The sequence below is a fragment of the Zalophus californianus genome, chromosome 17, assembly GCF_009762305.2.
Source record: "Zalophus californianus isolate mZalCal1 chromosome 17, mZalCal1.pri.v2, whole genome shotgun sequence".
NCBI classification, from domain to species: Eukaryota; Metazoa; Chordata; class Mammalia; order Carnivora; family Otariidae; genus Zalophus; species Zalophus californianus.
In genome coordinates, this window is record NC_045611.1 from 18,936,276 (window position 1) to 18,950,281 (window position 14,006).

Genomic DNA, 14,006 nt, shown 5'->3' on the forward strand with positions numbered 1-14,006 from the left:
TTTCATTTTGCCTCTTTTATTTACAAGTTTCATTTAAATATCTCTAAGAGTTAGAAAATCAATGTCAAATAAGAACATTGCTATACAGCTTAAAATACAAATGTCAGTAAATATTAAAGAACAGGGTTAATCATTTTTCTAAGTCAATGCTTGATAAGAATTATTTTCCAGGAAGCAAGTTACACATCAGGTGCCCCAGGCACAAGGGACAGAGCCTCAGCCTGCTCGGCCACCCGTGTTCCCTCTCGGTGATACGCGAGGCAGTTCGCATGAGGACAGTACTGCCAGCTTTTATACCCCAGCTCCAAAGCTACACTGGGGATTTTTCTGCCAGGGGAAGGAGTCATGTTCAGAGACAAATGCACCACTTTAAGATGAAACTAGGATGGCTCAGTTCCAGGATCCTCTGGTTTAATCTGGGAAGTAGAGGCCTCCCAAGAGCTGTCAAATGAAGATAGGTTACCAGGAACTGATGGACCTAAGAGTCAAGCCAGACTCCTTCTGAACACATTTTCTTGTTCCCAACAATTCATTATTCTCTTCTTTCGCTGACTCAAGTTCAAACTGTTTGTATTTCACTTATATACAAAAGGTGCCACAGCTCAACTGCGTCTAACCTAACTTTTACCCAGTGTGTCCGATACGATCTTTTAGGCCAATCACACTTCTGGGAAAACCATGATTATGTATTAACGTACCTCAAAGTTCACATTTTCACTATAACAAATCAGCTTTTTAAAAAAATAACAAATTAGCCTTAATGTTACAAACAATCCTTCAGAAAACTGAATCTAAGTAACTCGACCTGGCATACTGATTTGAATTTAGAACTACACCATCTTCTTTATTTTGACCAATCCCCAGAATCAGCAGAGCTGTATTATTTATACATAAATCAATATCTAAATTATGCCAATATTACCAAAGTTTCTTACCTAAACTAATACGCAATTTAAAGAAACAAGGCATACTTTATTCAAGTTACATCCAAAATATTAAATGGTCAATGTTATTTTTTAGTTAGTTTTAGATGTCTCAAAATTGAAAGCTTTACATAAAGAAATGATCAATGCTTTGGAAGACCGACAAGTGCCACCAACCCCCTCTCAAATCCCAGTGCCCTCAAGCAATAGCCCGTGTGTCTCAGAAAGGCCAATGACACCAGAAGGGTGGTCTGGGAGACAGACATGCTGGGGCTTAACCAGGACACTCTCCTTGGAGCATTGAGGGAAAGAGCTGAGAGAGCTCACAGTGGAAAAAGGCAGACAATAAACCGGGCTTTCTTCCATCTCGATATAGCAGTTAGAAAGCAGGCAATATATGAGGCAGGGAGAGAACACAGATATGCTTGGAGAAGCAGGCGGGAAGTCTGTATCCTCTCAGCTGTCCCCCGAGTTACTGAATCAGATGCATTTTATGACCCATGAGAGCGAGGCTCTCAAACAGGATTCAGACAGTCTGTAATGCTCCGAGGTGCACCAGGGTTTAGCTGGCATCAAGAACAAAGGATGTCAGACAGGCAGTTTTCAGCTCTAGCAACAAACCTTCATGCAAGCGCAACAGTGGTGATGCACGTTTCATTTCTCAATCTAGGAGATCAAAAGGAACACTAATGGTTTCAGAATAAAAGGACCGAGGCTGAAGCACTGAGTAGAGACGAAGCCCCTATCACTGAACAGTTACACTGGAAAACGGACAGGGGAATGTCCCCCAGCTAGAAGTCCCCCAACACGTGAATGAATGTCACAGGGACATGAAAAGTCAAACTCTCATTTATTTCAGTGGATGGCACAAGGTGGAGATGAGGAGAGGATCACTCGACGTAGTGCAGGAAGACAGAACTGTCAGCTTTGTGGGATTATATTTGTGTTTCTGTTTAGGGACACATTTCCTGTTGTTTAAATGCCACCGCAATTCACGAGAACATGAAGTCTGTTCCCCAAGAAAGGAGACACGTGGTTTAATTTGAAATCAACACAAAGACTGTGCTGCCCACAGAAGGCATTACGGGTCACATTTTTATTTTTGCCCCGACTCCTCTACTAAATATGGTCTGGTCCCTGCGGAGTAGCCACGGCGGTTCAGCCCACAGTCTTGCGGCAAGTGTCCCGTCTGACAAATCTCACTCCTCCCTCTTCCCCGCTGCCTCTCTGGATACAGGCAGCCCTGGTTAGCGACTTCTCAGTCCTTCGTGTTTTCATCTGTCCAGGTTCAGGTGGAGTCTTACTTAAGTCCACAATCCACGGCATCAGCCACTCCTGTCTCCTGTCACAACAATCATCCTACGTAATCGCACTTTCTCCTTCCCTGCAACTCTCTGAAGAGGGAGTCTTCCTCCCGGACAGCACTGCGCAGTCAGCAGTAGCAAAGCACGGGTAGGAGGATTAGGTGGAATTCACAGAAGAACGTTTGAGAGGTATAATCAGAAAGGCTAAGGGCTCTAAATAACCCACGCAGAGGCTAAGCTCCGCAGGGTGTTTTATTAATGCAGGGAAAGCCAGGAATTAAAGCTGAGACAGAAGTTACCTCCGAGTATGACTCAAGGTTTAAGGGGCGGGACACAGCAGAAGGGATCACAAGCCGCACAAGTGAGTTCAGCTGGTCCAGAGGCCTAGCCACCACCCCCCACCCCCTCAGCTGAAAATCAAGATGAGTCATTCCAAGCATGCTTACAGCAGGCCTGTTTGCAAGTTTGAGGGCTCAGTTTTAGAACAAACTAAAACACAACGAGGATGCAGCATCACAAAGTGCTTTCACAAGTATAATCACACAAAAAAGTTAAAATATTGCATAGAAAAGTGTTCTAGAATATGTTTTGTAAACCCAGGTCTTAGTAATTTAAAAATAAAAAATAAAACCTCCCTTCATAGTCTAGACGTCCATGATTGTGAATCAGGAAAAACCGCCAAGTCTGCCGATTTTGCGGCACAACCTCAGAAAATCCTGAAGTTCTTCATATTCTCAGAACGATAATTAAATTTACCCTTTGAAGGCTCAGGCTGACAGTCTAACAACAGTGTCTTTATAAAAGGACTTTGGCTCTGGGCCCAAGCCTATGTGCTCTCAATGCTCTGCCCGCTCTACGTAGAAAAGGTGACCAAACACATGGGGACATGAAATCATGCCACTGCTTTTAAACCAACGCTGTTTTTTTCCTCATGTCAGTCTGTGATTAAGCAAGCTACATCCGCTGGCCTTACTGTCTGAAGAGGCAGCTTAAGACCACGGGAACATGTCTTAGCAAAGCATTTAAGTTGACCTTGGCCATATGCGAGCCTCTCAGCCCCCCTTGTAATATGCATCTATCGAGTCTGCGTTAAAATACGCCACCATGACAGTGATGTCATCCCTGTACATCCTCGCCAAGTCCTCTGGCAACGTCAGCATCGCCGTTAGCCGCTCCGGCTCCATCTCTCCATACTCATTGGTCCCTATGGCGTGTCTGATGAGACGCGTGGCTGCGTTTTGGTCGGCTGCGTGGCGCCCCTGGTCTTTGCGCTGCAGCAGCAGGCTCTGCATGAGCCCCAGCTTGGAAGGTCTCTGGGCCAGGTCTGGCTTGTGCCGACCCACTTCGGCCAGGTGCTCCACCACCAGCCTCACCACTTCCTCGTTGCCCAGCACATCCCACAGGCCGTCCGAGGCCAGCACGAGGAACTTATCCTGGGGCCTCAGCCGGTGGTAGGTGACCTCAGGCTCGGCAGTCAGGTAGGGTGGAGTATAGTAGTGTGGGGGGGTGAACTGGTAAATGTTGAGGGCCTCGGTGTCAAAGCCCCTCTCCAGGACGCTGTGCTGCAGGTCTTTACTCCACTTCAGCTGCACGTCCCCAAAGGCCCTGCAGGGCATGAGGACGCCCAGCAGCCTGTGGTCCACGATGACCGTCCTATCCTCTGATTCAGGGTGCTCCCTCTTCAGCCGTGCCAGCTCAGCCGGGTTCCAGGCATTGTGGTCGCAGGTGAGAGGCAGACAAGACCACATGCCATTGTCTTCCTGGACCCCAAGGATGGCTCGACAGTCACCAGCGTTTGCCACATGCAAGTGAACTCCATCCACATGGGCCATGCAAGCTGTTGCCCCGGAGAAGGCAACCTGGAGTGAAAGGTTCCTTGTCATCTCATCTTCCAGGGGGGCCTGGACTTCCAGCGAGATGTCAGAATCCAGTCTCTGGAAGGAGTGCATTAATGCTTCCTTAATGTTGAGTCCCATTTCCATGTGCAGGTCAAGCAGCTCCTGCCAGTAGACGCGGAGGTGATCGAGGTGCACTGACGTGACATCCTTGTAGATACTGTCCCCTGGGTGCTTGAGCCAATGCAGGATAGGCAGCAGGGGCTTCATGCTTTCCATGGCTCCCTCCATCTGCTCCAGGGTCTGCTGGGACATCAGTGACACGGCCACGTAGTAGAAGAGCCTCTCGCTCACTGCTTGAGCACATGCATGGCCACCATGTCCGTCAAAGATGCCAAACATCAGCCCGTTGGTCTGTAGGCAGGAGGCGATACCTCGCCGGTCTTCCACTGGGGAATTGGCAGCCAGCTGGTTGCTCTCAAACCGTAACACTGAATTTGGGACTCCACTGACGAGGTCAAGAGTCTTGTGGGCCGACTCGCCGGCTCGCAGCACTTCACTTACCTGCTGAGGGCTGAGCTGCAACTGAAAATCATCTTCCTCTGTTGATGTGTGTCTGTAGGCTTTCTGCAGAGCAACGTCACTGCACGGGACACTGACTTTTCCGGTGCCTGGTACCTGGGAAAAGAGTCTCCATCTTGCTTTATTTCTATTTGAGGCACACCTTGAATATAAACGTCTGCCTCCCTGTAACGTGGCAATGCTGTTCCTTGCAGAATTTTTTAAGATCCAGAAGGGCAAAGTACTTGACATTATGAAACTATACCAGCAAATGTGTTCCTTCAGCAAAAGGGGCTTTCTTTAGACCTGAAAATTAAAGAGTTGAAGAAAGCTCAAATTCAACTTCTTAAAAACAATGACTTCTGAAAACATTTGCTACCATTCTGAACAAAAGCGATTTAAGATAAACTTCAAGAGTTGACTAAATTCAAAATACTTAAGCAAGTCTCCCTACCTCCCAATACAACACACAAATAACGTTCCAGAAAATGGAGAAAACAGGGTTTTTATATGCTCTCCACTCTTAGCCACTGAAGGCTTCCCCACAGGGCTTACTCATTCCTCACAGCTGACCCAGGGGCCCCCCTTTCTCTTTTCCTTCCCAAATCCTTTCCTTTGCCAGAGCCCAGGGTCTAGCTCCCATGTTCACTTTCTCCAGCAGACTGTTTAAATGTTTATTTAAATATCTGCTTCTCCACTATTCTGTAAGCTCCATGAAATCAGGAACCTAGGCTCCCTTACTCACCAGTGGCTTTCCCAGTGCCCAGGCCTATACGAGGTACACAACAGGCCCTCAACTACTGGCTAGACATAGCATTTCCAAAGGTCCAAGAGCACACCAGGTATGACCCTAGCTGTAGCTGTCTGACATCAGACACACTGCTTCACTTGCCTGCGCTTCAGCTGTCTGACAGTGGGATAAGAACACTAGCCTCATGAGGTTTTGTGAGGATTTATTTTATTTTTTTTAAAGATTTTTATTTATTTATTTGACACACAGAGAGAGAGAGCGCGTGCGAGAGAGGAAGAGAGCACAAGCAGGGGGAGCGGCAGGCAGAGGGAGAAGCAGGCTTCCTGCATGAGCAGGGAGCCCGACGTGGGGCTCGATCCCAGGACCCTGGGATCATGACCCGAGCTGAAGGCAGCGGCTTAACCAACTGAGCCACGCAGGCGCCCCGGTTTTGTGAGGATTTAACGAAATTTGACCCTTCTGCTCCAAAAAGGTAGTTATTACTTTTATTATTAGGTGACTCCTCTAGTCATTCTGTATACATTTTTATATAGTTGAAACCACAACGTACACTGTGGTTTTCTTCTTAAGAGCATTTTATTCATGATAAACATTTCATGCATGTGCAATACCCCATTTTGGCATAAACAATCTCAATTTACTTAACTGTTCTCTAACGTTGTAGATTTACAGGGCGTTTCCACTGGCTAACATTTTATGAAACACCATACTGCACTGCCTTGCACACCAACCTTTTCCCTACTTAGGTTTTAACCTACTTATTTCCCAAAGGAGGAATCAGTAGGTCAAAGCGTGTAGACTCATAACTGCCAAACTGATTTCCAAAAGATTCACATCTGCTTCTACAAGGACATGACGGGAACAGTTTCCTAGCATCTTCAACAGACTCTGGTGGCATTTTTTCTTAGACAAAACCAACCAACCAACCAACCAAACAAACAAACAAAAAACTGCTCTATTTTCTATTTTCTCCGGTGACCTAAGAGGAGCGTTTCCCACATGTTTTCGGATTTCGTTCAGGAGACCTGCCCTCCTCCAAGTTTGTCCTTTGGGGCACTGGGAGCTCTCAGAACTGAGGATCTTCCTCCTCCCCCCAGTTCCACCCACTCCCGAACTCGGGCCCGGGCGCTAGGTCAAGGAGTACAGAGGGCGCCTGGCACCTCCCACCCCTCTGGGGCCCTGCTGAGAAACCAGGCAATGGTGTCCGACGCAAGTCGGTCCGCCGCAGCCGCAACCGCAGCCGCAGCCGCAGCCGCAGCCGGGATACAGTTTCGTGTCCCTCGAAAAAACAAACAGGTCCCAAGTTCAAGTCTCTGACCCACAGCCTCATAGATAAGAGTTCGGTCTCCGGAGTCCACCAAGCCCGATCTCCCTCAAGCCCCGGCGCGACCACGTCCCTGAGCCCCAGCTTCCCAGCCTGAAAAACAGGCAAATTCAGTCGAGGCGCCTAACTCACAGGGGGTGCTCCAAGGGCTAAAGCAGCTCGTGCGGGTGCCCGGGTCCGAGGTCAAGGGTCCTTGTCAAGTCCGCGAACCCACGTGGCGCGTGCGCGCGATGGGGTGACTGTGGCTGCGGGCCCGCCCCCTCACCTCAGCTCACCCCGGCTCTCTGCCTCATCACCTGATCCGATCCTGCGGGCCGGGGAGAGCCAAGGCACCGGCGACGCCCTGCGGGGTGGAGGAGTCCCCAACCCACGATCGCCCCCTTCCCTACCTCGGACCTTCGCTCCCCTCTCACCAGCTTGCGCCACCGCCGCGCCGTCCGTCCCGTCAGTTCGGCGCCTGCTCACAGTGCCGCGGCTGCCACTCCTCCCGCCTCACCTCCTTGAAGCGGCCCCTTGTGCAGATCCAGATGGAGAAGGAAGCATCCTCTCGCCGGCTCTTATTGGTTTACCTGCGGAGGCGGGCCTTTGACGGACAGAGGAATTGCCCAATGGCTAAGGAGGACGAGAGGGCGGACAGGGCGGGAGGGACCAAATCCGGTTCCTCCCCACCCGTCCCCACCAGTCTCCTGGGCTCCGGTGGTGGGTGGGCTGAGCGCCCCGCAGGCTACTCCACCCGGCATTCAAGTGGCTGGCAACCCCACCACGTGACCTCCCACACAATGCACACCCTAAACCTAGCAGCCCCTTCAGTTCCTTGCTGTTGTTTAATAATACCTCACGGCTTCCCCTCCATTGCTTTGCCGACCCGTCCAGACTCCTCTCTCAACCACTTGGACACCTCCCTCTGGGGGCTCTACGTACGCCTCTAACACATCTTTCCGGGGACTCATCTTCCTGCCAAACCTGCTCTTTCTCTCCTACCCTAACCCAGTAATGGGCCCACCATCTTCCCAGATAGCCTAAACCAGAAGCCTGGGAGTCTTTTTTTTTTTGGAAGCCTGGGAGTCTTGATTGCTAACCCCCTCCCCCCCCCCCCCCCCGTCAGTTATCTAATCTTGTTCATTTTATCCCCCAACTATCTCTCCAGTGCATGCATTTGTCTCCGGCGACTTCACTACCCTATTCCAATCCTCTCATCTGGTCTCCCTGACTTCAGCTGCCAACTTAGCAGCTCTTCCTCTACAGAATAGGCAGTGACCCTTCTAAAACTCAAATTCCTGCTCTGAAATCTTCACTGGTTCCCCAGGGAGCCATTGGGCCTTCAAAAAACAATTACATTGGTCTGGTCACTGACAGTTACCAGAAATGGTTAGTGACTGGGAGGCCGAGAAAGGCTGAGAACCAAGACACCAGATAATCCCTCAGTCCCTCACCTTACTAATGGCTTTACTCACTCTTCTACTTACTGTGGTAAGGCAAGTGCAGTGCTTCCCTGGAGGCAGAGAAGACTAGGAGATGACCAGAAAGGCCACTAAGAGAGCCCTGAGAATGTGGTCTTCGGGAAGGAGGACATGCCGGCTTACCTGGAGAGCCTGGCCAGCCCACCTGGACCCAAGGACATGCTGCCATCAAACTGCTCCTGTCAGACTTGCTCCTGGTATGACATTTATACTGCCACTCACCTTTGGCCCTTTCCGGAAGTTTTACCAGTAAGTCAGAATTTGCAATATCTCTCTTCCTGGATATTGAGAAGGCATTTTCCGACTGAAACTAAAAATAACTCTAAGGCATTCCAAAGAAATGGGTGCAATTTTATTTTTCATATAGATAATTCATTTGGGGTGACAAAGGGTGACACAGCTTAATTACTCCATCTGCAAGCATTTATGAGTGCCTGAGGTGACTGCTGGAGACATACAGCTGGCTGTCCCCACCACACTTTCCTGAGAAAAATTATGTCACTCTGCGAAGTCTGAAACCACAACGGTTTTCTAAGTTACCGCACACACAACAATTCCAAAGTAAAAAAATGTACCCTTGATAATTTTGTGTGCACCGGAACTTTCGTTTAAGGGCTATAGCTAGCTTAGTCACTGACATATAATCGCCAGCCCAAGAACTCCAGCCAGTCTCCCTGGGCTTCTTTGTTTCAAGGTCTTATACGTAGAAAAATGAAGGAAAAGGACTTACCTTTCCTTGGGAAAGGAAAAGCAGCGGATCAGCTGTCATTTTTTGAGGAAATGTAAAAATATTCAGCCTCAGTCAAAACCAAGCAAATGAATTAAAATGAGATACTGGTTTTTGTCAATCAACCTGACAAACATTAAAACATGATTAGTACTTCATATTGGTGAGTAGGCATTGCCATCTAGGCAGCTGGGAGTGTAAACTGAGGCTACCCGATGGACAGATCTTTGATCCACTTATTCTATTTTTTTAATTTATCCGAAAGAGACGGTCAAAGGTAGGGGCACCTCAGTGGCTCAGTCGGTTAAGCGTGTGACTCCTAGTTTCGGCTCAGGTCGTGATCTCAGGGTAGTGCGATCCATCCCCACCTTGGCCTCCGTACTCAGTGCTCAGCGTGGAGTCGGCTTGAGATTCTTTCCCTCTCCTCCCTCTCCCTCCCCCTTTCTCTCCCCCTCTCCTCTTACCCACGTGTGCATGTGTGCTCTCTATCAAATAAATAAATAAATAAATAAATAAATAAAATCTTAAAAAAAAGAGATGAAGGTAAACTATGAATTTTGTACAGTAAACATATATATCTATCACTCCATCTGGCTCATCTTGTATAATCAGGAACAAGAAGGAGGAGGAGGGGGAGGAGGAGAAGGAGAAGGAGCAGCAAAATTGTATTTTAAAAAACAGCCTGACCCGGGTAGGGAGTTAGATCCCTTGAGTGATTCTGGCAAAATTCCCTGATTTCCCAGCTACACAGATAAGAGCTTCTATGGAACGTTAGGAAAGCTGGATCTGAGGATGTTGTTGTGTCAGGGGGACCTGAGACGGTACAGCCAGTCTTTTTTGCGGCTGCCAAAACTATAACATCTAGGCCTGCTATCTGGGAGAGTTTGTAAAAACCTCAGGTATCTTTCTTCTTTGCCAGTGCGCAGATGTGCTTATCCGTGCAGTGGTTCTGAGGCATCAGCGCTCCTCAACCCAGCCGAATAAACCCAGAAAACACTTCCTACCCCTCCGAGCACATCTGTGCTCTCAGACAATTGTCTCCCAGACTGGTGCCATCCCAAATCAAGTAATTCAGCTTCACCACCTTTGCCCAAGCAGGTGGCTTTTCTTGGTGCCATTTTCTCCCAAACTGACCACACGTATGGACACGTGTGTGCATGTATGCATGCACACACACACACACACACACACATACACACCCCAACCCACAGGGCCCCCTCTCCTTCAGAGGGAATGGTTAACAATCCCTGTAGAGCAGCAAACTCAAGGACATATTTAGCAAGTCTTGGAGATGCTAGTGACAAAGGCTTGGGAATTAAAAAAAAAAAAAATACGAGTCTTGTCTCAGCCCTCTTCTCAAACCTGCTCTGAAACAAAAGAGTTTGCCAGGTCATCAGGAAGCCTCAAAGCGGTTGTGTTAATCTTCTAGCTCATACAGCCAAAGCTAAAGATTGCCCTTCGCTGGAGGCAGATAGTAACATTAATTTATGCATTTTTTCTTCTTCCTCTTTTCCCCTTTGTGCATGCCTCTTTGCAGGCAGAGAAAAAGTTGAGCATCAGGACACGTGCCCAACAGTTAACAATGCTTATCTCTGGGTCATGAAACTTTCACATTCTTTCCTTTTCCATTTGTTTCTTTACACACTTTCCTTTTTTAACATGCAGCACGTATTTAATAATCAGGAAAATCCCCAATAATGTCTGTCCTACACACTAACACATACGAGTGGGAGAAGAGAAGGCCCAAGTGGGCTGTCTTGGGGCAAAGGAGGGGCAGGGACCAGAGGGCTATTTTATATAGGTAAATCAGGGAAGGCTCTCTGATAAGATAGGCTTTGGAGAGAGATCTGAAGGAAGTTAGAGAGTGAGCCTGGCCTATCTGGGAGAGAGCATTCCATGAAGAGAGAAAAGCAAGGACAAAGGTCTTGGGCTTGAATTTTATGGCCAGGGCTGCAACCTTGAGTCAGGGGTTGCATCAGGAAATGCATCAGGAGAACAGGAGAAAGCATTTACTCATGCTTTCTGAAAGTGTGTGCCGTGGAGCACCATCCCAGAAAAATAGTTCTGAGAGAAAAGAGTCCCATCTCTACCCACCCCTGGAACAGATTCACAATGAACAGGGACTTAGTCAAGGCACTGAGAAATCATGCAGCAAAAGGAAATCATCCAACTTTATTGCAGCAATTCCAAATATTTCACCGTGAACCTCCTTTTTGCTATAAAATCTAGTCACATCTGGCAGAACCCATGTACTTCGTGAGAGGCCCACATATCCATTCTTTGAAGTGCAAAATAAAGTTCAGAGACCTGAACTGACTTCCCCAGGTTCCCAGGGGTCCCGCTTTACACTTGTGGCTAAGAAGGGTCCAAGCCCTGCTCTCTGGACTCACAGCCAAGCCACGCTTCTAGAAGTGTTTTATCCACATTTAATAGCCTAAGAGGTCAGTTTGAGCTTCTCTGAAGCCAGAGGAAGAGTTCCCCTGAAGGAAGAAAGTTACTCACTCACCATACTTCCTCTTTATTTAGCCAACCTTTTTTTTTTTTTTTTAAGTAAGCTCTAGGACCAATGTGGGGCTTGAACTCACAACCCCGAGATCGAGTCACATGCTCTACCGACTGAGCCAGGCAGGTGCCCCTCATTTAGGCATCTTTAGGTAAAGACTAATTTAAATTGGGCCTTCATCTCTAAGGGTGCTAACAATGTATGTGTCTTTTCTGAGCCTGGTCTCTTAGTGGGCATGCTGGGCTAGTGCATTGCAAACACACTCATGGAAAAGCAAATATACTTTAATCAGCCAATAGCAACAATCGAAACCTCCACTTGAACACCCTACTTCTTGTAGAAGGCTGAGAATCCATGAACTGGGTATTTTTTCTTCCCTGCCTAAGGACAGGGTGGCACTGTGGCCTCGGGGCTCATTTATGAAGTTTTTGAGCATTTTTTATACCTGCTTTTCCAAAAGACAAGAGCCTCCTCTAGCACAAGGCAGCCCAAGTAATGTGGTGGTTTCAGAGGCTGGGCTGTGGGTCAGGCAGACATAAGAACCCCAGCGCTGTCATCGACTGGATATATGACTTGGGCAAGGGACATCGGTCAAATTTAGAGTCTCTGTATTGCCCTGTGCTGAACGGGGCCAGTCATTCCCATGTATGTTGTGGGGTCCTATCCCTCCTCCTAGCTGTATAGTGACTATGGAATGGGGGCAGAGAGGAGTATGTGGGGGTGTTGAAGCAGAGATGTCCTCCTTTCCTTGACTCTGGAGCTATTTCTGTCTGAAGAACTAGGACCCATCACTGTAATCAGGGCACCCCCATCCCCAGGCTATGCTGGAGACTGGGTCAAATTTAATTCAGCTTTTTTTTTCATGCTTACCTTCTATTCCATGTACCTACCTCCAGGGCAAAGCCCCTGCTGTTTTCCTGCCTGGAATGCCCTCCTCCATACCTTTGGTGAGCAGTGGGGCCATTGCCTCAGGCCTCCACATGCCCTTTTCCCAATAGCCCGGTGGTGCTCAGTGGCATTGACCAGTTGCCTGCTGCACCCAGGACTGGAGCCCCTTGGACAGCAGAGGAAGCAAGGGCTTAGGGTGCTCAGCAAAGCCAGAGCACAAACAGCAGCAAAAATATTTTAAATATTTTAACAAGTATTAGCCCCCCCCCCCCCCCCCGCCCCCAGGGCAAGTTTCTTTCCTAGCATAGCTAACTAGCCTGGGCCCCTGCTGGGGAATATCAACTAGGATGGACCAGAGACCAAGCTACAGCCTCACACATGGCCACAAGGGGGCGTAAACACACTGCAGGAAGCGCCTGAGCATCTCTCACTTCCTAGAGCTGGTGGAGGGAGTGTGTGTGCATGTGTGTGTGTGTGTGTGTGTCTGTGTGTCTGTGTGTGTGTCTCTGTGTGTATGTGTGTGTGTGTCTGTCTGTGTCTGTACGCATGCATACGCATCCCTCCACAATGCTCGTACCGGGAAGTGACACTGTCATCAGTGGGGAGGCTAATGCCTTTCAAGGGGCCTAGAGAGTGGTGGTACAGACTTGGCTCTGAGGTAGGCCAGTCCTGGCCCCAGCTCCAACCATGTGACCTGGGGCAAGTGTCTTAATCAATCTGATCCTCAGCATCTCATCTGCAAAATGGGAATAAGAATGGTACCCACTTCAAAATGTCTTGGGTCAATTCATGAAATGAGTTAATTAAATGAGTCAATTCATGAAAAAAAGTCAATTCATGGACTGTGTTTACTTGTGGGTCACCCCACAGGCACATGGAGCATGGTCTCAGAGGAGGTCCAAAGGAAGGTGCCTTAAAATAATTTGTTAGTTAATATTTTATTGAAATAAAAGTGTGAGGAGAGAAATCAGAATTATGTTTACCTTCTTTATAGTTACCTATCACTTTAGTAACATCTTGCACTGTTTTTATATTTAATTACCTATGTGAGGGCCCTATAATCCTTTCAGTGTGTGGCTTAGGTAGGTTTTCAGTTCATGGAGGCCCCCATAGGGGCTGCAGCTGATGGGGCCCCCTGTGTCTTAGGAGGTGCAGTCCCTGAGGGGCCCAGAGTGGTTGAGCAGATATACATGCAGGGCCCAGGAAAGTGTAGGTCCTGGTGCCATCCTCTGAGGGAGAAGCTGGGTGGTAGGCAGCAAGGTTCACATGGGGTCTGCAACCCTCCATCCCTGGAGACCAGCCTACTCCCTCAGGAGCTGACTATGGAGAGGCCCCACCTTAGAAACGCCCCATTAGTGCTCTCACCTGGGCCCCCACCTCCTTCAGGCCATGCCCAACCCTCTCCCCTCTGCCCTACTCACATGCCTCTCCCTGTGGTTCTTTGACCTCCAGACGGGGTCCTCTTCTGTCCCCTAGACTTGTGGTACCACCTCGGAGAGCATTTAGGGCATCTGGGGGGCACTTGTCACTTGGTTAGGGAGACTACTGGCATTCGGGGTTGTCAGAGGTACTGGAGGTCCTACAGGGCAGTTTCACCCAACAAAGAATTGTCTGAGTCCTGCCCTACCTTCCAATGTCTCACCTGGATGTTCAGACAGGTGAAGGATCGATTTATCTTCATTGGAGCCTACAACCCTGTTCCTTTTTTCCAATTATTTTTTTAAACTGAA

The 14,006-nt window shown here is 48.5% G+C and overlaps 1 protein-coding gene across 5 annotated transcripts; it reads right to left on the bottom strand.

Annotated features, from left to right (window-relative positions):
- On the bottom strand, positions 1 to 8,339 carry PDP2 (pyruvate dehyrogenase phosphatase catalytic subunit 2). Of its 5 annotated transcripts, none has more exons than XM_027619732.1 (3): positions 8,282 to 8,339; positions 7,088 to 7,310; positions 1 to 4,929 (listed from the first exon to the last, which is right to left on the bottom strand). In XM_027619732.1, exon 3 carries the CDS (start codon positions 4,873 to 4,875, stop codon positions 3,280 to 3,282), a length of 1,596 nt encoding a protein of 531 aa, XP_027475533.1. In that variant the 5' UTR covers positions 4,876 to 4,929; positions 7,088 to 7,310; positions 8,282 to 8,339; the 3' UTR covers positions 1 to 3,279. The 5 variants fall into 5 exon arrangements, with proteins under 5 accessions (XP_027475533.1, XP_035581195.1, XP_027475535.1 ...); XM_035725302.1 differs by having other exon boundaries at positions 7,088 to 7,267; positions 8,282 to 8,314; XM_027619734.1 differs by having other exon boundaries at positions 7,088 to 7,281; positions 8,282 to 8,313.
- Between the last annotated feature and the right edge of the window lie 5,667 nt (positions 8,340 to 14,006).